Genomic DNA, 20,704 nt, shown 5'->3' with positions numbered 1-20,704 from the left:
TCTATGTCAGCGGTTAATTGCCTCGAATCATCCCTGTTGGTACAGTAGGGCGCAGAAGGTTTGCATCTAAATGCCTGTACCATGAGAACTTCACTAAACAGCCCAGTATTCTGGTGCTCTGGTAAAATAATTTTGAATCAAGAAAAATAAATCATAAAGACGAAGGTGAATATAAATACTTTACCGGGATCAATATCCTAACTCATATGCTGGGAATTACCTAGTGCATATTGTATTGAGAAGCTACCTGGATTGGATGCAAACTTTGTGCATCCCACTGTAGCTGTCAGCCCAATCCAGCTGCCTCATTAAGGCGTCGGTTTTACTATTGGCCGCAAGATTCAAGGCAACGGGGTTGAAATACTTCAAAACGCTCGCGAGGCTCAGCCTTTAGCCGCTGTCAACCACACATCATCGAAACCATGGAGCCAGTGGGTTTGGCCGTCGGAATATCAGGCCTAGCTGGCCTGTTTACTTCCTGTCTGGAAATCATCGAAAACATTGATTCCTATCGGGACTTTGGACTTGATTCTCGGGCTCTGGCTGCCCAGTTCGACGCTGACAGGCTTCGCTTTGAACAATGGGGTCAAGTTGTCGGTGTCGAACACGGGAAGCTCTCCGACGACCATCATCCCGCTCTTGATGATCCCCGAAAGTTGGCAATGGCGAAGGAACTCCTATCCCTTATTAAGCAGATTTCTGGCGATTCCGATGATGCTCTCACTCAGCACGAACTTTTGTTGGACGCTGAGCTCACTGCCCAAACGAGATTTACCCCAAACCGGGCCTGGCTTAATCGCGGTTCACTGGCAGCATCGAAGCGACAAAAAATTGCTTGGGCTTTGAGAGGAAAACGGAAGCGCACAGCACAAGTCGAACAGTTTGGGTCTTTGGTGCAACATCTACACACGCTCATTCCTCCAGACCCAGCACAAAAAGAATTAGCGACATATGGACCTATGCAAGGTTCGAATGGAGCTCCAACTTGGTCATCACGTTATCTTACTAAAGGGAATAGGCATCCTAGATAGCACTACTCTTGTCGAGCTCAAACAGGCTCTGGTTAGGATAGAGGAGGAAATTGAAGGTAAGGTTTGTTCTGCTTTACAAGTCATAACCCCATGTTAACAGGCACAGCCGAAACACGACGAGATCTGCACGCCTGGCTGGGTCGTCATTCTCCCACTGATCTCTACAATGACTCCACCCAAAAAAGAGTAGACGACACGTGCGATTGGATTCTAGATCGCCCTCTGTTTACTAGGTGGCTTTTACCCGACGAGAAAGGGCAAGTTGCCAATCTGCTGTGGGTGAATGCACCCGCTGGGTTCGGAAAGACCATACTATGCGCCAGAGTTGTCGAACACCTCTCATCGTCGCTGGAGACACCTGTTGCATATTTTTTCCTATCGTCGAACTCCGAAGGCCGTGACGACCCATATTCAGCAATAAGGTCGTGGATAGCCCAGGTGATCTCTCGCGACCAGACTGCGTTCGACTTGGCCCGTAAGATGTGGCTGGCTCAAGACGAACAAATTGCGACGAGAACGAACATCATTACGCTCTTCCGAGACATTTTGCATGCCGTGCCGAGTTGCACCTTCGTTCTGGATGGGTTAGATGAATGCACGTGGATCGGGGAGGACCGAACGGGTCAGAACACTGTCGCCAAGTTTATTGAGGCAATTTCGCGGGCGATTGCGGATACTACCAGTCGAATTATGATCGTCAGCCGTGACGAGCCTGAAATCCGACGGGCTTTGAGTGATATCAAAGGGTTTGTCGAGCTCAAGATTTCCCCTCAAGATGTTCGACACGATGTACTCTTGTTCTCTAGAAGTATCGTCGACCGAAAACTGTCTAAGAAGGATGAAATCACGAAGAGTGACATCTCTCTGAAGATGGCAGACCGCTGCAATGGTCAGTTCATATGGGTAAAGATGCAAGAGAGCTCCCTACGCAATTGGAAAAACAAGAAGCAGCTCGAAGATGCCATTGATAAGACACCAGCTCTTCTTGAACACCTCTACGAACGGAACTGGACGAGGATGTCTCGACTTCCTGTCGAAGAAAGGAACCGCGCTTATTCTCTGTTACGATGGGCTGCTTTCGCTCTGCGTCCCCTTACTGTCTGCGAGATCGCAGAAGCGGTACTCATCGAGAACGAACGTGATCAACTACACCTCGACGAGATTCCTGACTTTGTAGATGAAGAATACATTGACAGCGAGATTCTTGGTCCGTGTGGATCTCTTCTAGAGATCAGAAACTCCACATCACAAACCTGCGCTGCCTTGAAGACGGTCCATCTGGCCCATTTCTCGATTAGACAATATTTTCTCTGCCACACTTCAGCTCAAGGGGAACTCCTGATCGCCAATCACAACTTACAATACTCCAATGAATCATTGGAAAACGCCAGACTCGCTATTTTTTGCCTACGCTATGTTGATTATCAGGACGGGTGGGAAGGTGATCTTCCCCTTGAGGAAGGCAACGTCAAGAGATCATTCCGGGATTACGCGGCAGGTGTCTGGTATGAACATGCGACCGCAAGTGGATCAAAAGACTTTACTTTGGTTAATCTCATGAATGGGTTGTTTGACACACGCAATCCTAATTGGGATCGATGGAGAAAATGGGTCGACTTGAACAATGAGACGCTACAGTTGTATGAAAGTTCGGATGAAACCCCGGCGAGCCCCCTGCATTATGCTTCGCAACTTGGCTTGGTCGAAGTTGTACGGCATCAACTAAAGAATGGAAACAGTAGAGTGGATGGCAAACACGCATGCGGAACAGCATTGGGGATTGCCTCTGAGAGGGGAAACGTGGACGTGGTTGATCTACTACTGGAGGCGCGGGCCGACGCAACAATCACAGACAGCGCCGGATGGACGCCTCTGCACTCCGCTTCAGATCGAGGACATACGCAGGTGGTGAATCTGCTTCTAGACTACGGCGGCGATGCAATGGCTACCACAAGCACGGGATTCACGCCACTACACGCAGCATCCGAGTCAGGTCATGTCGACGTTGTCAACCTGCTTATTAACAAGGTGGCCGATTTGTCGTTCACAGATACTAACGGGTGGACTCCGTTGAATACGGCTTCGTTCAATGGGCACACTGGGGTGGTTGAGTTACTTCTGGCCAAAGGAGCCGACTTGACGGTTCCAACTATCCACGGATGGATGCCATTACATGCGGCTTCGTCCAGCGGTCACATTGAAGTAGTGGAGCTACTTCTCCGCCATGGAGCTGACTGGATGGTTTCAGACACCGAGGGATGGACGCCATTACATGCGGCCTCATCAAAGGGACACACCAAAGTGGCTGAGTTACTTCTCGACCAGGGAGCTGATCGGAATGTTGCAGATACCGAGGGATGGACGCCAATATACGTGGCATCCTCCAATGGACACTCTGAGGTAGTGAAGCTACTTGTTGAAAAGGGGGCCGATCTAACGGTGGAGACGAATTCTGGGTGGACACCAATAAACGGAGCATCCTCCGAAGGATATTTTGAAGTGGTGAAGATCCTACTGGAACATGGGGCTGATTTGAATGGTGCGAATAATATCGGATTGACACCAATGATCTCGGCGTCTATCAACGGATATGCTGACATTGTCAAGCTACTTCTCGACTGGGGGGCTGATAGCTCAATCGTATCCCACCAGGGATATACAGCACTACACACAGCAGCACGGCACGGATGTATTGATGTGGTCCAGGTATTATTAGAACATGGGGCTGATGTGAACGCTACGAATCATATCGGATGGACGCCAATCATCACATCGTCGATCCACGGATATAGTGACATTGTTAAGCTACTTCTCAACTGGGGAGCCGATGCCACGATTAAGAATCAGGATGGACGCACGGCATTGCACGCAGCAGCATCACTTGGGCATCTTGAGGTGGTGAAAGAATTAATGGGGGGATTGGGCGATCATGGGGCCACTACCAACGACTCTTGTGGTCGCACGCCCTTATTTCTTGCAGCCAGGGCAGGGTATCATCAGGTTGTCATGACGATGTTGGCCAGCAAACTATCAGCAAGTGCAAAGGACTGGCACGGCTCAACAGCCCTGTTCGCTGCAGCGAGGAACGGACATGCTAAAACAGTAGAGCTTCTGCTCGCGACTAACGACGTCCAAGTTGATCAAACAGACGGCTTTGGTCGGACACTCTTCTGGTGGACCGAGTGGAATGGACACCACCAAATTACGAAGCTCTTACGACATTATGCCGAGAAGCAGGGCACCAAAATTACCTATGAAGATACTCCAGCAACTGTCACCATCGTGCCCTACGACATGGAGCAGCCATATTGCGACGCTTGTTTGTTATGCATCCCAGCTGGCTGCAGCTTCTTCCATTGCTATAGCTGCAGCAGTAGCAACTTTGATCTCTGCTTGCAGTGTACTGAGTTTGGAGTCAAGTGCATGGACACATCGCATGAGTTGCTGTTATTTAAGCCTAGTACAGAAGCGCCGTGAGAATAATGATGATGTTCTCTATGGAAACATTTTAAAATTTGGCAGTTGATACGAACGCTACTCTCCGGCCTGGATGGTTAACAGGGTGATGTTGTTGCCACCGGTTGGGCATCCCCGCCTAATCAACAACTATCGAATCCACGTACCGTCTAGCAATTGTATTTTTTTAATAATTCTTTTTAGCTTTACTCAATATCATCAGATAGATCAAAGCCATGCTATATTCTCAAACAGTCGAGATAAACAGTAAGTGCTACACCCAGCACTAGAAGAAACAGTAGCTGAATGATAAGGCTGTTGCATACTGGTATTTGCCTTAAACTTCACTTCAACCCTCCTGACTTCAACCCTGATGTCTGCAGTTAACGATCTAGCTATCTCTAGGTGACAACATTGAAAAGGAACCTCATTCCGAGCAAGAAGATATAAGAGAAACGACTCCCGCCGTTAAGAAACCAACTTTCTTCCCAATAATCATCTAATTTCTTCAACTTTCATCATGACGGCCATCATCCGTCTGACCCTACAAGACTTTTGGCTCAGCGGTTAATTGATCAGCATTCGCAAAAACTTGTAATAAACCATAATAACCTACTGCGTAACCATTGCGCGTCGCTTCAAGGTGGTGAGTTGGCTCATTCAGGAACAACACAATCACATTGACGAAGAGTAAGTAAGGTATGATGGAAGATAATGCACATTATTTTATGAAGTCTAAAAATCATCAGGTCTATCCCTGAATTCATGCTCTGTGTATCGAGCCCGTCTATTTCCAGATACGCTTCTCTTTCCCTGGTATCTCCATCTCAATAAAGAGTGTCATGATGATCATTGATCCGTCCGTCGTCACGGTGTTGTCATTTAATGTGCCTCCAAACGCCGCCGAGCTTGCTCATGCAAGAAAAGAATTAAAAAAGGGCCGTTATGCGGGCCAAAAGGATCAGAAGAAGAGAAGTAGAAAGAACGCGTCGTTAATCATCGCTTTGTCAATCGTTCACAGAACAGCGCTGATCTCAGTGATGGGAACCTTGGTAGTGATGGGCTCGCAGCTGGTGAGACGGTGAGAGTAGAGGCCGCTCTTGCCCTCGGTGTAGTTGGGGTTCTTGTAGGTCGAGTCCTTGCAAGCGAGCTTGAGAGTCTTGGAGCCCTTGGCCTCGAAGCGACCGCCCTCGGCGGCGCAAGACCAGGACTGGTCGATGGCCAGGAAGCCGGTCTTGTGATCGAAGGTGAAGCTGGCCGAGTCACCGGTCTCGGACTTGCAGTTGTAGGACACGCTGCCGTTGAGGAAGTCCTTGGACTGACTGGTGCCCTTGCACGTGGCCTTGTAGGAGAGGGCCGAGTTCTCGAGGGTGAAGCTGGCCTTGGACGAGTAGACGGACTTCTTGGGGCTGGTGTAGGTGTGCGAGGCCTCGTAAGTGAAGTCGTGGATGTTCCAGCTGCTGACCTTGGCGCCCCTGGCCATGCAGGACTCGGTCTTGCGGGAGACGATGGAGAGGGCGGGAGCGGCGACGGCGCCGGTGGCAAGGAGGAGAGTGGTGAAAAGGGCGGTGATCTGCATGTTTGCGGCGTTGAAGGGGTGTGAGAGTGATGGTTGAGTGTGAATGGTTCTTAAATAGAATGCGAAGGGTGATGTTCTGGATTCTTCTGGCTAAGAAGTGTGGATGGAGTGTGGTGATGGCGGTGTGGTGTTGTGATGGATGTCTTATGCTTATCCCAAAGGGCGACAGGCCTTCTTAAATAATCGGCCCTAGCTCATGTTCCCACGCACACTCGCCGGAATATTGAACAGCATTCTTAGTGAAGCCACCGTCGGACAACCGTTCAGCGCACACAAGGCCGCCATCCGAGAAGCGTGATGGGACCGCCCGGCGTGACGTAGCACGCAGCTCGTATTTCCCCAAGTCCACGCCCAATGCGGCCCCGGCAGAGCGGAGTTGGACGGCTGGTCTCCATTTGGCGTGCATTAAGCGTATGCATATCCTAAAATAGGTGAACAAACCAGGGACCGAAAGGGAACAGAAACAAGGGTATGGCCGGTAGTGAGAGGAGAGGGGGGAAAGAGGCTTGCAGCTGGGCGTGGTTTGCTGGCTGTTTTTGCACCATCCCGTCGTGTACCGCAGGTGTGCTTCTGTACCGTCTTTAGTGGCGTGACGGTGAGAGCCTCGCCCTTTCTAGAGTGAGACCGGGCACATATGCGCTATGCTATAGTGGTGATGGGGCTGTCAATAGCGGGAACGCACCGACCAGACTAAGGGATTTGGCCTGGCTGAACCAGGGCCATTCTTCCACGCGAGATTCTTCCACGCGAGATCACCAAATCTTCCGTTTATAATGCCGGCTGTCTATTGTCTGTCTTGACATGAAGAATCAACACTGTGAAATCATCGTATCAGCCGGCACCGTTGCTCCGTAAGCAAGCGACGCACCACTCGATGGATGACATGTACAGGCCGTAACAAACACGCCTCCACAGCTCCAATCCCATGCATGGATTGCATTCATTCTCGCCGACGTTTGCTGATCCATCCTCCAGCACGCACCACATCCAGCTGCTCCCTTTCCCTCCGTGCCGCCCGAGGTGAAGCTTCCGTCCCCCCGCACCGCTGAGCTGAACTTGGCTACTCGGCGATATCATCGGCGGTGCGGTGGAGCTTGCACACGGCCTCACTAAGAGGCCGCGGCGGGTGGTTGGAGATCCCCGGGAGCCAAGCCGGGAGACCAAGCGGATCTGCAGCGCCAAGGGTCGTCAAAACCTTTGACGGATGCGGCAATCACTAAACCTCTGTTCACCTCTTCAAAGGATCAGCCAGCAGCGTGTCCGTCGTCGTCAGCTTGTCCGCTGTCGTTGGGAGAATGTACGACGGTTGGGCTCACGGCATAGCCACGCATGTCGGTCAACCCGCGACCTACCGTATTTGCCATGTGCGATGCCGCCACACACGCACCTCGCACTTACACGGCGCCGTTGGTCAGTAGTCGTTGCACCACCACCTCGTGGACACGGTCAGCGGACTAAGTTAGACTTGGCTTGCCCTGGCAGCTCCCAAAGTCCCTCCCGTGATGATGCCAACTGCAAGGCTGGGCGGAGCGGGTGCTGCACATCAGAACACAGACTACTGCACAGAAGCAATCCTCCGAGCCCAGGAACCCCATCTACAAAACAACCCGGTTTGATCTATCCTGGGCTGGGCGGGCGATCAGTGAATCCACCCTCCCGCATAAACGAGGGGAAACCGAACCATCTCGGCCGGCTCTTGTGCGTTAGATCACGGCTCGTTTGTTCAGCCTTGAATGCCGGACAACAGCCTCAATCCCCCTCCCAGCCTCTCGCCACGCTGTTGGCCAGACCGTCAAGACCCATGAAAGAAGTGCCCTCCACCACGCTAGACGACCACGACATCGTTCTGCGGGGTTACGAGCAGCTCAATCACAGTCGCGCCGTGGCACCCGAGACAAAGAATGCCACTTCCACGCCTTGCGTTGCCGTCTCCCCAATTGTCCACATCGCCACCACGGCCCTCAACAAAATTCCAAGAGAGCGGTCTGGGGCGGCCTCCTGCTTCTGCAGACGGGCGATGGCCTTGACCGCCCGATGGGATCCAAGGGAATAGGCCCTTGTGCCACCCTACGAGCGGGCCACTGCAGGGACCATCCCCGTGCGCGTCACCACGACATGCATTCGCCGCGTTGCTAAACATGGCATCGGGCCACTTCCGCAAGGGAAGAAGTCTGCTCTCGAGGGGGGAAGAGGAGGAGCAGGGAGGCTGGGCCGTTGACGGGCGATCGGTGCGATGCTTGTGTCTCCCATGTGAACTAAGACGGTCTCTCCCGGTCACACCGATGTCTCTCCGATCGTAGCTTTCCCATGCAACGTTGGACTCGGCCGCGCCAGCGTCAGCCGGGCGAAGAAGTGCCTCGTACTAGTTGCGCATCTTCCGTGTGCTCCGGGACCACCTCCGGTGTCGTGCCTGCCAGGGCCCGGTCGGCCGCTTGCGTTCTACCGTATTGCGTGCATGATGTTGCATCGTGAAGCTTTGTGAAATAGCTCACATGGATCCAGGTACCCGACGCCATGTCTGACTTGGATGCCTAGGGAGGTGCTGAGGTCGCCGCGATAGTCGCGGGATACCAGTTACGTCACCATATATCCTTCCCCACGGCGGGATAATGCCTGGCTGTATTAGCAATGGTTTCTCAGGTTCGTAAGACTGAACTAAATTTATCTCAATAATTGTGTAAAGGGTAGAATGTCGAGGCGTCATAGATGGTGTTCTGGTATTTTGGTCTTTGTTTGGCGGGGTAAATTCCCTGTCCCAACGTCGTTCTTGTTTGTTCTCAGCCGGCTGTTCTCGCATTGTATGTCGAAGAATATCCTTCAAACAGCTTACACTATGCGAGAGACGGGATTCCAGATCTTTCGGGTATTTGCAAGGGAGAATTTTTTCATTGTTTGTCTGTGGCAGGACTTGAGAAGGTCTGGATTGTTGTTTGACGGCAGATTCTTGAGGAAGCACGGCTACCAACTTCCACACCATTAGCAAAGAAGGTGCTCGCCCTCTCCACCCACCACCATTGAACAATATGCCACAGATCATTAATTTTTTATCAAGCCATCTTCACATAGTTTGCCCACCTCTTCAAGCCACTGTCGATCCCATCTAGTCCAGGGTAATTCGAGCATTTGCGTTCTCATCCCCGCTTTTATGTCAGCACTTAATCCTTCAGATGCCGCATATCCGCGCGAAAGCTGGAGGCCTGATTATCTGGGTAAACTTCTTCTTATTATTACCAAATATCCCGCGTTAAAACTCCGATCTGATGGCTTCCGAGAAAGAAAGAGAGGCCAAGGCCGGCCAAGAGCTCGTCGATGATGCGCCTCCAACTTATGAGCCGACGGACCCTGCGTCATCTACGCTCCAGCCGGCTCTACCACACCCCGTGGACAACAAGTCGGGCCACTCTGATTCAACTCGCCCGACGGCCGAGTCGCCCTTCAACTTTCCGCTAGACACTCCTCTTCCCCCGTATTCAGCTGCATCGGGGTCGGCCAGCCAGCGGCCGATTGCGATTCCGCAGGTCACTCCCAGCCCGGCCTCGCCACTGCTCGCCGCATACGCCCCGCTGCTCCTCAGCTACGGCATCCCGGCGGAGACGTGGCATTCCTTTCTCGATACCGTGTCCGCCTTCCTCGCGGCCAAGGTGTCAGACCGCGCGCTCCGCCATGCTGCAAACATGGGCAAGCAGGTCGGCGAAGGCCCCAAGAGCCTCGTCAAGGGCATCGTCTCCCACGCCAAGGACGTGGGCAAGGGCATAGGCAACAATGCGAAGCGTGGAAATATCATTGGTGCCGCCATGGGCGTTGTCGGCGGCATTATCTCGATCCCCGTGTCGGCAGCTCTGGGCACTGCTCGCACGGCTGTCCAGCTCCCCATGTCCGCCGTGTCAGCTGCTACCAGCTCGCCAGAGTCGGCGCGCGAGCGGGCTACAGCTTACCTGGCGGTTGTCAACAAGGACTGGTTCCATGGCCGCGGCCTTCATGCGACTTTGCTAGATTCGCATGAGATTTCTCAGCTCGTCGGTACGTCTATAATTGACCAGGTAGAACTACGGACCGACAAGGAAGAGAGCGTGGAGCTCAAACTGGGTGCTTTGGGAGATCACATCGCCAGGTTGGAGGTTCAGACACCGGCCAGCCTGGCCGTGGGACCCAACACGTTGTGGTTGGTATTGACGCAGGTACATCAAACGGATTTGTGATCTCAACATGCTGGGCTTGATTAATGTGTTTGGAGAAAGACTTAGCCATCTTAATTATTGCCAAAACAGGCCAGGGGAGTATTCAATCTTAAGTATTACTCGGTCGTCCCGAATTAGTTGTCCTCAGAGGACCCCTTGGTGCTTAAATTTCCTCCATGTTAGTAACCACCGGAACTCAGAGGAGAGAGTAAATTCCGAACTTTCTTAGCAAGGAGCCTTCCGGGATATAATTGAGCATTGCTATACGCGCACACACCGCGTACGTGCGCTAGACTGTTCAAGACGAAACGGAAGGTAATATATCGGAGCAGGGTCATAATATTTATCACTTGAATTTTTTTTTTTTCTCTTAGATCTAGTTTGAGCCACAATAATAGCTATCTAGACTAGTTTACTCTTCCATTACATGTATGGTAGGTACTTTGTTCCAGCTGAGACGTTAAAGAAGCCCGTGACAGTGTGCGAATAACAACACTCTATTAACAACCTGCCTGCAATAAGCTCTTGTCATGGTCTTTTCTCCGTAAACCACTGGATTTTCTTAACATTTATCCACAGCCTAAACATTGACTCAATGTCGTGATTTCATCCATCACACAGTTCAGTCTCTTTCTTGAATAGCTCTCCGCCTGGAACTGCCTTATCATGCCGCCACCGCAGCCCAGAAATGCCCCCATCACTCGTGGCCTCAAATTCAAACCGATAGTATTCATGCGCGCGGATGTACTGCGCGCGTTTCACAGTGTCGTCGTAGGATATATTCCAAGCAAAAGTGTCGTAGTGATAATGCCGCAATTGATATCGTTCATCTGCTCGGCCGAGGAATTCGAGATACAGTTGCCCATCCGTGACCTTGATATCAATAAACCAATTCTTGATTCGGTTGAAGTATCTTCCTTCATATCTTTCAAGGGGACGCGGGTTCGTTCCGACAATGCGTTCCTTCTCGAGCGCCATTTCTACTTTCTCCATTCGTTGAACACCGCTATCAACGCACTTGGAGACGAGCGAGAGATAGTCTTGGGCAGGCTCGCCAAGCATGAGCTTGTCGATTATAGCCTGACATGTCCAATCGGCAATGTCACAAAGTCCTAGGGAGTTTTGCAAAACCACGACTGCAGTTTTAGACTCTGGAAGAAGGCAAATGGCGCTGGTCGTTCCTGGCATGTTCCCTCCGTGCCAGATGACGAGCTTTCCCGGATATCGCTCACCAAGCAGCGGAAATGGCTCCAGCATATCCTTGTTCCACCCAAAATCCAGCTTCCCAGGAAGTTGGGTTCTGTTCCAACCCAGGGCGTAGGTTTGCTCCCATAGGCTATCTACAGGACGCGCAACATGAGGTCGGATGATGGTTGCTATTTCCCGTATTGGGTTTACCGGCGATATTGTGAAAGGCGGTGCTGGAGAAGAAGGCTGAAACGCTGATGACGGTACTTAAAAGAAATTGTGTTAGTTTCAATAGCAACTAAACTTCATAGATCACTCACCTGTAAAGACAGGGGCTTCGTTCTTTGGCATCATAGACTCTAGAGCCTCCAGGTAGGCTCCAGCATATTTTAGCAAGTCCGCCATACTAGTCCTGATAGACTGCCCGGCGAACATCATAGTCTCATTAGAGACATTGCAAAATGGTAGGCGGTGAGGAGTTCGATCGGTCAAGATGTTGTAAGGGGCAGCGACGTTGTCATCCTCTGGGTTACTCGTAAATGTGCGCGTCATACCCAAAGGAGAGAAGAGGTTTTCTGACACGAATGTATCCCAGCTGACACCGGAAACTCTCTCAATGACCAATCCTGCGATGTTGTAGGCGTGGTTGTTATACATGTACTTGCTCCGCACCGGCTCCACCTGGGGCAAATAGTCAAATGTAGGGATGGCTTGATCCTTGGCGAGAAGGATTCTGTTGTTGGACTCGAGGTAGAGCGCATCCGCCCAAGCTTTACCAGTCCGATGGCTGAGGATGTCCAGCACGGTCAGCTTGGCGGCATACATATCAGTCTCCTTTGACATTTCGGGAAGGATGTCATGAACAGGAGTGGTCCACTGTAGCTTATTTCTGTCCACGAGGATGCCCAGGGCGGTGGCAGTCATCGCTTTTGTGAGAGATGCCACATGGAAAATGGTATTTCGGTCGACTGGCAGGTCAGCCTCAACGTCTCGGCGGCCATGGTAGAATTCATAGAAGTTGCCGTGATGAATGATGCCGACGGCAATACCTGGAACACCGGCTTTGTTGCACATGGCCTCGATCAGTGGCTGAATGCTTTCCAGTCCCGTAGGATCTTGGTTTGACGTTTCGAATCGCCCATTCATGTTGATCCTTTGACGTTAAAGACTTCATGCAGAAGAGGTATGACCTATCCTTGAGAGAACAAATCTGTCTAGGGCGTTGGCATTGGAGATCGGTGAGTTAGGAGCGAATGCTGATGTGTTGGGTGATGTTGGAAGGCGACAAGTAGTACTGGATAAACGAGTAGTGTATGCTCCAGGTATGCAGAGAGGAAAGCTCCGTGGACACAAATTTATTTGTTTTCTTTGTCTAAAATATCTCTCGTATCACAACTTGATCCTAGCACAGCACATCTATGTTAGGTACTTCGATGAGTCGCGCTACCCAGATCAATTATTAAGGTGATTAACTGGGCTACCTATTGGAATAGATTCTGTGACATTTTATGGTAGTAGGATGTGTGTGGGTAGGGTCTCGGCTCAGTGTCCCCAGGCGTGTGGAAGGCAATGGCGTGACTCGCATGACGTCGACATTGGCTGTTGGCATGGTTGGCCAGTTGCTGCCCCGAGACTTTCTCCGCACTTTGCTCCTGCACACTCACTCCATAAATTTACCGTGTAGGTTCATTCCAGAGCACATACGCAGTTGGGTTGTTACCTATTTCTGTTTCTTGAAAACTACCTTGAAGGTCAGCGGAATATGGCCAACATCGATACCTCGCTTCCTCCCGAGACAACGGGTGCTGCTGCCCAGCTCGCTGCCGAACACTCGGCCGAGCACCCGCTGAAGCTCTACGGGGGATGGTTCTGCCCGTTTGTCCAACGATCCTGGATCACGCTTCGTGAAAAGAAGATCCCCCATCAATACGTCGAGATTAACCCGTATAAGAAGGAGGCGGCGTTTGTGGCGATGAACCCTAGAGGCCTGGTGCCCACACTGGCTGTGCCTGCGAATGCTGAGGGCCAGGATCGCAGGCCTCTATTTGAGAGTAACATCATTTGCGAATACCTGGACGATGCATATTCGGACAAGGCGGTATACGGTCCTCAGTTGCTTCCGTCAGACCCATACGAACGCGCGCGATGTCGGCTCTGGATTGACCACATCAGCACGCGCATCATCCCGGCGTTCTACAAGCTTCTACAGCACACTCCAGCCAAAAAGTACACTCTTGACCAAGCGCGAGAGGAGCTTCAGAGCCACATCCGGTCTTTCGTTGAGCAGATGGATCCCCAAGGCCCTTTCTTCCTCGGGACTAGCTTTAGTCTCGTGGATATCTGTCTGGTGCCGTGGGCAAAACGCCTTTTCCTGATTGACCACTACAAGGATGGCGGCCATGGGATTCCTGAGTCCGGCAGCGGGGAAGACGGGGACCTGTGGGCGAGGTGGCGGAAATGGGCTGATGCAACTACGAACAGGGAGAGCGTTACGGCAACTTGGAGTTCGGAAGAGCGATACATCTTGGCTTATAAGAGATACGCTGATGACACGACGAATTCCCTTGTTGGACAGGCGACGAGAGAGGGTGGGAGACTCCCTTGAAGACTTTGGTGGCGGCATCGGTGCGCCAATGACTCTGAGAGTCGATGATGATAGTGTTAATTAATTCCTCTAGAATGAAAATTTCTTTCATACATAAATGTGCCTATTGACCACCATGATGGTCTCCAATTGGAAGTAAACCATTTGATGGGGTGAGATCGGGACCAACTTGAATTAGCACTGTACCCTGATAGACAGTCTCCGCTATACATACAGTGCCACTGGCCGCGGCCCACTGTATCCGATCACGGGATAGTTTTCTGCCAGTTGCCTGCGCATCCATGGATATTTCAACTTTTTACCATCATCCACCACCCACGACAGCAATTCACCTCCTACGATCCACAATGTCCGACAAGAATTCATCGCGGTTCACACCGCAGAACAAGACGACTAATGAACGACTCTCCACGCACACGGTCGGCCTCGTCGCGCTATCCGACTTCCGCAAGCGCCGTGCCGAAGTCCTCGAGCAGCAGGAGCGCGAAGCCCACGAGGCTGCGTTCTCAGGCACGTCCACACCGGATCGTTCCGTGACAGACACTCCTGACAACGCTGGCAGTGACGCGGGAGACGGAGCACGTCCCGTGAAGAAGAAGAAGAAGAAGAAGCAGGGCAAGAAGCTGCTCTCGTTTGACGACGAGGAAGAAGACGGGCAGGACGCGCCATCACCGAGACCGACCTCGAAGCTGAGAGACACCGCCGCCGACGGGAGCGACAGCGAAACCAAAGGCAAGGCGAAGTTCAAGGCCAATGCCGCTGTGGGAATTGTGCCAAAGTCCATGACGAAGGCAGCGCTGCGAAAAGAAGCCGACGAGCGAGACACATTGCGCCGCGAGTTCCTGGCCCTCCAGGAGGCCGTCAAAGCGACCGAGATTGCGATACCGTTTGTTTTCTACGATGGCACAAACATCCCCGGCGGCACGGTCCGAGTTAAGAAGGGCGACTACACATGGGTGTTCTTGGACAAGAGCAGGAAGGTCGGCGCGGAACTTGGAGTTGGAGAAAAGGCCAACGCCCGTAGGGAATGGGCGAGAGTAGGCGTTGACGACTTGATGTTTGTCCGTGGAACGGTGATCATACCACACGTAAGTTGCATACCGCTTGCTTAGTATTGTCCTGTTCGTCTTCTAACTGTTTGCGCAGCATTACGACTTCTACTTCTTTGCCATGAACAAGGCCCTCGGCCCAGGTGGCCAGCCGCTGTTCGAGTACAGCGCAGATCCCCCGAAAAATCGAGCACCGACCGACCCTGCTGCCAGTCCTCTCACCACTCCCGCCTCCAAAGCTGCTGCCCTCCGAGCTCTCCCCGACATCAACACCCTCGAGGGCGCGACTGATGACCCGAATCTGACCAAGGTGGTTGACCGGAGGTGGTTCGAGAAGAACAAACACATATATCCGGCTAGTGTGTGGCAGGAATTCGACCCGGAGAAGGATTATTCCTCAGAGGTCCGGAAGGATGCTGGTGGAAACACTTTTTTCTTCTCGCGATGAAGAGTTTGGATCCGTGTCATTTGGTACACCGGTGTTGTCCTTTGGATTCGCTTCGGAAGTCGGATTCGTTTATGTATAATTGATGGTCCAAGTCCACTCGGGACTCGACGAAGGATGCTCAACCGATGAGCATCCAAACACCCCAAGATGCTCCTCCAATCACCCACCACCCGGGCCAGAATACCAGGACGAAGACGCAGTTACCGCCACCGAGAATAAAGACGGCAAATTCGTAAAAGAGCTTCTTGCGCAACTTTTGGATGGTTTGAGAGTTCCAGACTCCATGAGCGGCTCTGGTTGACATTGTATAGCTGTGGAATGCGCCAAACTTGGTTGCGATGAAAGCCTGCAGGGCGACAACTTTGCTTGCATATAGGACGTTGGCGACGGTGACACTGGCGAGGAACCATGCGCGCAAGCAGAGGAAGAGGGAGATGGAGCTGAGGAGGCTTTGGAAACGGAGAGCAATTTCCACGGCAGGGCCCAGTAGCCTGATGATGTCAGAGCGGGGATTGACCGAAACCCCCAGCTCCACTTTGGACGCCGTGAGCAGAGTAGCCTTGTCCATCGTGAGGGGATATTGGTGGTGTTGGAGGGCGGAATGAGCCAAAGTGATCAATAACGACTGAGGCTTAGGAAGGAAGACAGTAAAGATGTTTGGATTCTTTGGCCCCTAACAACGGCTCCAACAACAGATGTTCCCGCTATCCAGAGGCGTCGTCGATGTTTATAACTCCCGCGTTGTCGGTGGATTCCCTGAATCAATCGTCAACCCCCACCCACCCCTCTTCTGCCCCTCCCGCTCGCGGTCCTCAAAGCGCATGTTGGGCGGCAATCGCGAATGCAAAGACGACTTATGTCAAGCACATTTCCGCTTCGTCGCACTTGACTTGTCGACCCTGGTTCATAACTCGCGCTGGACCCGCTGCGTGCCCCATCCCGAACCGGGTTCCACATGGTCGCCTGCTGAGACACGTGGGGGCTCTGATTCGTTGCTTGTGGCTTCTTAGCCTCGCTCTTACGGCCATAGACCGGATGGAGACATGTTGCACTGTATTAGACGGTGGGAGGCGTGAATCCTACGCATACAGGTAGCGTGGGGAGTCGCGGAGCTGCGTGAGACGGCTGAGACTTCGTCTGGAAGCCTTCGGACGTTCCGTGTCGTGGTTGTCAGCTTCGCCATATGAGCCGCCACCTGATCCCTTCAGCCTCTTGGCTCTTCCCAGCTGACTGGTTCTCAAAATGGAAACAGAAATCTCTCGCATCTTGTCAGTGGTTCGTGCGTAAACAAACCTACGACACCCAGATGGGTGTTATGTCATGACTGATGGTGGACGTCGAAACGAAAGCCAGTCCAATGGCCCACTCCACGTGTTGGGCTCGTGGCCGTCGTTTGTCGCGACGTCGAAGCAACACTACCGGGTTCAGCAAATGCGACCGAGAACATCGAGAGTCACTTGATTGCAATGCTGGAATTGTGGACTGACGGAAATGCTAATTCTGGATTCCCGAGTTTGCCGTCGCATCGCGTCGGTCTTGAGTCGCCAATCGTCCATCTCCATCGGGGTGGCAGAATGGTGCCGATCTACACTTCACGAGGTCCTACCGTGGATTCTCCTTGGACGAGGATATTGAACAAATCATTTGCTTCAAACCTAAAATTCTCGTGATTGCCATTGTTGACTGGGGAAATGCCCGAATTCTCCACCTCAAACCTCAACTGGGCAACACATTCACGATACTCATGCAGTCTCTCCAACATCCTGCAAGTCTTGAGTCTTGGGCCACAAGACTAACGCTATCCATTGCAGAATGACTCTCTGATCCGTGCCAGCGTCGCTCATGTCCAAATAGGGACGGCCTCGCACATTAGTTGCAGTGGGTGGATGTTGCTTGCATTATCTAGCGCCTGGGGTGTTGCTCTTCACCGAAGCCAAAATCGGGATAGCAATGTATGGGAGAAACCGGGATCGTGGGATTATTGCAACGAGCCAAACAGACTAGACGGATAACCCACCACTCGAAGACGATGCCGCCTCCATGGACCACGATATCAGGCCCGTTGATGTATGAACCCGACCTGCTCAGCAGCATCACCACAGCCCCAGTCACCTCCGGCATCCCTAACCACCCAGATGGATTGCGGTTCACTTTGTGCACTGGCGCAAGCCCATTTCCAGTGTTGCGCGTCGTGTCAATGTACCCAGGACTGATTCCTTTGACGCTGATGTTGCACCGCGTACACTCGGCCGCCAGCGTGCTCTTGAGCATCAAGAACGCCGCCTTGCTAAAGTTGTGCGCCACCTGCGACTGAGGGGAAGCCGGCGCGGACGTCGTGAAGACCGTGTGCCCGACCATGCCCTGCAGGATCATCTACTTCGCTACTACCTACGCGCAGAGGAACGTCCCCGTGATGTTGATGTCGAGGATGTGTCGCCGCCGGTCTCGAGATAGCGTGGGCCGCGCCCGAAATCCCAGCGCAGCAGACCTGGGCGTCGATGGAGAGCTGAAGGCAGCGGCTGTGGCATTGACGGCTCGTCTGGTCTCAAGGTCGTCAACCACGTCGACTTCAAAGCATTGGATTCTCGCTCTTGGAAATTCGTTCTTCAATGCCAGGATTTTTTCACGAGACGGGATGAGGTTGATGTCAAACACAGCCAGATCAGAGGGCCGTGCTGTAAGAGCGCCCTTGCGACTGCCATGGCTATGGCTCCGTGGCTACCGGTGATGATGGCGCTGTCGCATATGTTGAATAGCCCAGCAGCAGAGTCCCTCGTAGGTTGTTGGGGTTTGGCCTTCGCGGTCTAGTTTCCATCGGCCAGGGTCATTTGAGGATGCATCCTATTACGGGTCCTGTACATTTCAGCATGGGACATCGCCATCTTCAACTTCCTGGGAGGCAGAAATGTGACGGTGTTTGTCGAGTGCCCTCTATACCCAAGTATGAGCCCGCCTTCAGCTGAATTGTACATCGGGTAAGTTCTGCCAATGCGACTCAACTTACTTAATACGTTCTGAATTCCCACCGAGCTCGGTCGGAATGCCTTTGTATTCTCGCAATACTTCGGATGAGTGCTTCGGATGAGTGCTCATTCCAGGCAATATCGTCAGCTCAACCCCTGCACGATAATTAGTCTGACTCGGGGTCACAAGTGCGCGTCGCGTAGACGGTGGCGCCGAATAACAATCCACGAATTGCTGGTGAGAAGGTCTCTATTGATCAACAGAGTGCTGCAGGTGACTGCTTCTGGAACAGCAATTTAATACCAGCCCAGGTCATGCGGCTTTACCTGGGGTGATTGTGATGTTTCGCGAGGAAGTAAAGGAATTAGAATTGGAGAGATGTGTATTCATAGTTATTGGTGTCGATTGGTATACAGCAGCCAATGCCCCAATTGATTGCAAATTCTAGGAGGCCAGCTCAGTTTCAACCTTCTCACATCAAACAGATAGATCCTGACGTTCATATTCAAGGAATAGTTCTTTGGGAGTATTAATACAATGCTTGGAAACATTTATGTTGCTACCATCCGACCCAAAACCCTGGTATCGCGGTGTCCTCCATTCCAATATATTGGGAGGTTGAATTCCCATCACAAACGCCCATCGACCACAAGTTAAACCATCTTATCGTCAACTCCCCGTGTGGAATGAACACAGGTTCCGTCTAGTTGGCCGCCGCCTTGGCGGCATCCTTAATCTCCCACCGTTCCTTAACCAGCTTCGACATGGCCTGTCCCGTCTCTGACTCCAGCTTTGCGAATCCCTTGACAACGCCCTCCCTGTCGCCGACGCCCATCTCCTGGCTCATCTTGAACTTGCCCTCTAACCTAGTTATGGTGATCTCAACCCCGATAATGGCCTTCCTCAGGAGGTCGACGTATTTGCTGGGGGCGTCGGAGACCTTCCATTCCACGGGCGCGTCGCCGCCGGTGTACCCCATGATCTGAGTCTCGGATTGGTGGCTGAGGTCGACCATCTGCGTTTGCAGGAACTCTGCCGTCTCGTCGGACTTGCCGTCGTAGTAGACCTTTGCCCGACCGTAGACTTGGGCCGCGGCGTAGTTCCACGTGGGCACGACCTTGCCGCTGCCGAGCTTTGTCTCGGTGTAGAACTTTGACGTGACGTAGTGCTGGACCGGAGAGTTGAAGATGATGAGGACGTCCTGCTCGATGACGTTTTCCAGCGCCGGGTTGTCGGTCAAGCTCTGCATCATGGCCTTGCTCTGGGGGTTCTGCCTCGCCATATGGCACCGCAGGCGTCCGAGTTCTGTCTCACTGGACTCATCTTCGATGTCGAGCACAAAAGGGATGTGGCTAGTCTGGAGAAAGGCGTGTTCTGTTGAGGGGATTGCAGTGGTCATCAGACCGAGGGGGTTCTCCCGGATCAGTTTTCGGAGGACGCGGAGGTCCTTCTCGGCGTGGTCTGATCGGAGATGCATGGCTGGCTGGAGGATGTGACGTATTTAGTAAAGATGAATTGGTAGATTGAAATGTGATAAAACTGTATTGAGACCAAGAGGATGGTGTTCTTTATATGTTGGGCCGTACTCGGGTTGTCATCGTCAGATAAGAAACAATCTTGTTCGTGGGGCCCCGCCCGCATGTCTGTCAAAGGGCGGCGAGTTTGTCACAGGCGGGGACTTGCAGCCAATGACGGAGAACATAAAGTCACCCAACCGCCATTTCCACGTGTCCTGCTCGCTAGAGAAGTGAGTAATGAGTCTTAGTTCCAAGGAGCGGAATTGGAGCCGGCAAACGTAACACTTGGGTGCAATCGCGTTGCAGGCGGGTTCGACCGGCTCACTCCCGGTTCGAGACGAGCTTGGAGGTGGGCACGTATAGAAAGGAGGGTATTAGTCACGCCAAGTGGAGGGAACCCGAAGAGTATATGAAGATTGTCTTTACGAGAAGCTGGATTGACGGCGCGAGTTGCAAATAGAAACACGAGTCTACAATGTACACATTTGTTCCGAACTGCAACGAATGAACTTACAAGGGTGGCGGCTGATCTGAAGAAGCCCAGATCAAGACGTTCGGATCAAACCCCGACCACCCCGCACTCGACTTGGCGGCATCCCCACAATCACACAGTCACACAGTCAAGGAACCACAATTCCGCGCTCGGCATTGTACCTATCTGAGGCTTGGAGGCCGCGGAGATGCGCGCT

General features: G+C 52.4%; 12 protein-coding genes across 12 annotated transcripts; 6 read left to right on the top strand and 6 right to left on the bottom strand.

The window, feature by feature from the left end:
* Positions 1–422: 422 nt before the first annotated feature.
* On the top strand, positions 423–2,498 carry BGZ61DRAFT_391457 (ankyrin-1; the record flags this gene model as incomplete). Its single annotated transcript, XM_046242827.1, has 2 exons — positions 423–599; positions 1,284–2,498. Coding segments are annotated over 2 exons (1,392 nt in total), but the record flags the coding sequence as incomplete, so codon positions are not given.
* Positions 2,499–3,194: 696 nt separating this feature from the next.
* BGZ61DRAFT_421335 (ankyrin repeat protein) lies at positions 3,195–3,554 on the top strand (the record flags this gene model as incomplete). Its single annotated transcript, XM_046243504.1, has 1 exon — positions 3,195–3,554. A coding segment is annotated over one exon (360 nt), but the record flags the coding sequence as incomplete, so codon positions are not given.
* A 1,948-nt stretch (positions 3,555–5,502) lies between these two features.
* Positions 5,503–6,066, bottom strand: BGZ61DRAFT_478569 (uncharacterized protein; the record flags this gene model as incomplete). The annotated part of the gene is made up of 1 exon (XM_046249025.1): positions 5,503–6,066. One exon carries the CDS (start codon positions 6,064–6,066, stop codon positions 5,503–5,505), a length of 564 nt encoding a protein of 187 aa, XP_046103639.1.
* A 1,825-nt stretch (positions 6,067–7,891) lies between these two features.
* On the bottom strand, positions 7,892–8,582 carry BGZ61DRAFT_478568 (uncharacterized protein; the record flags this gene model as incomplete). Its single annotated transcript, XM_046249024.1, has 2 exons — positions 7,892–8,386; positions 8,430–8,582. 2 exons carry the CDS (start codon positions 8,580–8,582, stop codon positions 7,892–7,894), a joined length of 648 nt encoding a protein of 215 aa, XP_046103638.1.
* A 161-nt stretch (positions 8,583–8,743) lies between these two features.
* BGZ61DRAFT_40322 (uncharacterized protein) lies at positions 8,744–10,344 on the top strand. The gene is made up of 3 exons (XM_046243101.1): positions 8,744–9,054; positions 9,119–9,275; positions 9,339–10,344. Exons 2-3 carry the CDS (start codon positions 9,234–9,236, stop codon positions 10,263–10,265), a joined length of 969 nt encoding a protein of 322 aa, XP_046103637.1. The 5' UTR covers positions 8,744–9,054; positions 9,119–9,233; the 3' UTR covers positions 10,266–10,344.
* A 506-nt stretch (positions 10,345–10,850) lies between these two features.
* On the bottom strand, positions 10,851–12,578 carry BGZ61DRAFT_478566 (beta-lactamase/transpeptidase-like protein; the record flags this gene model as incomplete). The annotated part of the gene is made up of 2 exons (XM_046249023.1): positions 10,851–11,698; positions 11,753–12,578. 2 exons carry the CDS (start codon positions 12,576–12,578, stop codon positions 10,851–10,853), a joined length of 1,674 nt encoding a protein of 557 aa, XP_046103636.1.
* A 493-nt stretch (positions 12,579–13,071) lies between these two features.
* Positions 13,072–14,135, top strand: BGZ61DRAFT_452955 (glutathione S-transferase). Its single transcript, XM_046246017.1, has one exon. It carries the CDS (start codon positions 13,195–13,197, stop codon positions 14,035–14,037), a length of 843 nt encoding a protein of 280 aa, XP_046103635.1. The 5' UTR covers positions 13,072–13,194; the 3' UTR covers positions 14,038–14,135.
* Positions 14,136–14,384: 249 nt separating this feature from the next.
* Positions 14,385–15,534, top strand: BGZ61DRAFT_353276 (XAP5, circadian clock regulator-domain-containing protein; the record flags this gene model as incomplete). Its single annotated transcript, XM_046240501.1, has 2 exons — positions 14,385–15,125; positions 15,184–15,534. The coding sequence occupies 2 exons, from the start codon at positions 14,385–14,387 to the stop codon at positions 15,532–15,534; spliced, it is 1,092 nt and encodes a 363-aa protein (XP_046103634.1).
* A 118-nt stretch (positions 15,535–15,652) lies between these two features.
* BGZ61DRAFT_494377 (uncharacterized protein) lies at positions 15,653–16,102 on the bottom strand (the record flags this gene model as incomplete). The annotated part of the gene is made up of 1 exon (XM_046250758.1): positions 15,653–16,102. The coding sequence occupies one exon, from the start codon at positions 16,100–16,102 to the stop codon at positions 15,653–15,655; it is 450 nt and encodes a 149-aa protein (XP_046103633.1).
* A 1,417-nt stretch (positions 16,103–17,519) lies between these two features.
* On the bottom strand, positions 17,520–18,323 carry BGZ61DRAFT_546334 (uncharacterized protein; the record flags this gene model as incomplete). Its single annotated transcript, XM_046255328.1, has 1 exon — positions 17,520–18,323. A coding segment is annotated over exon 1 (388 nt), but the record flags the coding sequence as incomplete, so codon positions are not given.
* Positions 17,656–18,981, top strand: BGZ61DRAFT_518361 (uncharacterized protein). The gene is made up of 2 exons (XM_046252358.1): positions 17,656–18,211; positions 18,291–18,981. The coding sequence occupies exons 1-2, from the start codon at positions 17,891–17,893 to the stop codon at positions 18,495–18,497; spliced, it is 528 nt and encodes a 175-aa protein (XP_046103631.1). The 5' UTR covers positions 17,656–17,890; the 3' UTR covers positions 18,498–18,981.
* A 220-nt stretch (positions 18,982–19,201) lies between these two features.
* On the bottom strand, positions 19,202–19,975 carry BGZ61DRAFT_354054 (putative FMN-binding domain-containing protein; the record flags this gene model as incomplete). The annotated part of the gene is made up of 1 exon (XM_046240575.1): positions 19,202–19,975. One exon carries the CDS (start codon positions 19,973–19,975, stop codon positions 19,202–19,204), a length of 774 nt encoding a protein of 257 aa, XP_046103630.1.
* Positions 19,976–20,704: the final 729 nt, after the last annotated feature.

Source organism: Ilyonectria robusta, assembly GCF_021365365.1.
Source record: "Ilyonectria robusta strain PMI_751 chromosome Unknown BGZ61scaffold_11, whole genome shotgun sequence".
Lineage (NCBI taxonomy): Eukaryota > Fungi > Ascomycota > Sordariomycetes > Hypocreales > Nectriaceae > Ilyonectria > Ilyonectria robusta.
Note: the sequence above shows the minus strand (reverse complement) of the source record. Positions and strands in the feature narration are given on the sequence as shown.

Bases quoted from the DNA above. Each gene is read 5' to 3' on its own strand.
- BGZ61DRAFT_40322 (XM_046243101.1), top strand. From the start codon at position 9,234: ATGCCGCATATCCGCGCGAAAGCTGGAGGCCTGATTATCTGG. The intron at 9,276-9,338 runs GTAAACTTCTTC...ATGGCTTCCGAG, and splicing joins CTGGAGGCCTGATTATCTGG to AAAGAAAGAGAGGCCAAGGC.
- BGZ61DRAFT_452955 (XM_046246017.1), top strand. From the start codon at position 13,195: ATGGCCAACATCGATACCTCGCTTCCTCCCGAGACAACGGGTGCTGCT.
- BGZ61DRAFT_518361 (XM_046252358.1), top strand. From the start codon at position 17,891: ATGCCCTGCAGGATCATCTACTTCGCTACTACCTACGCGCAGAGGAAC. The intron at 18,212-18,290 runs GTAAGAGCGCCC...TATGTTGAATAG, and splicing joins CCAGATCAGAGGGCCGTGCT to CCCAGCAGCAGAGTCCCTCG.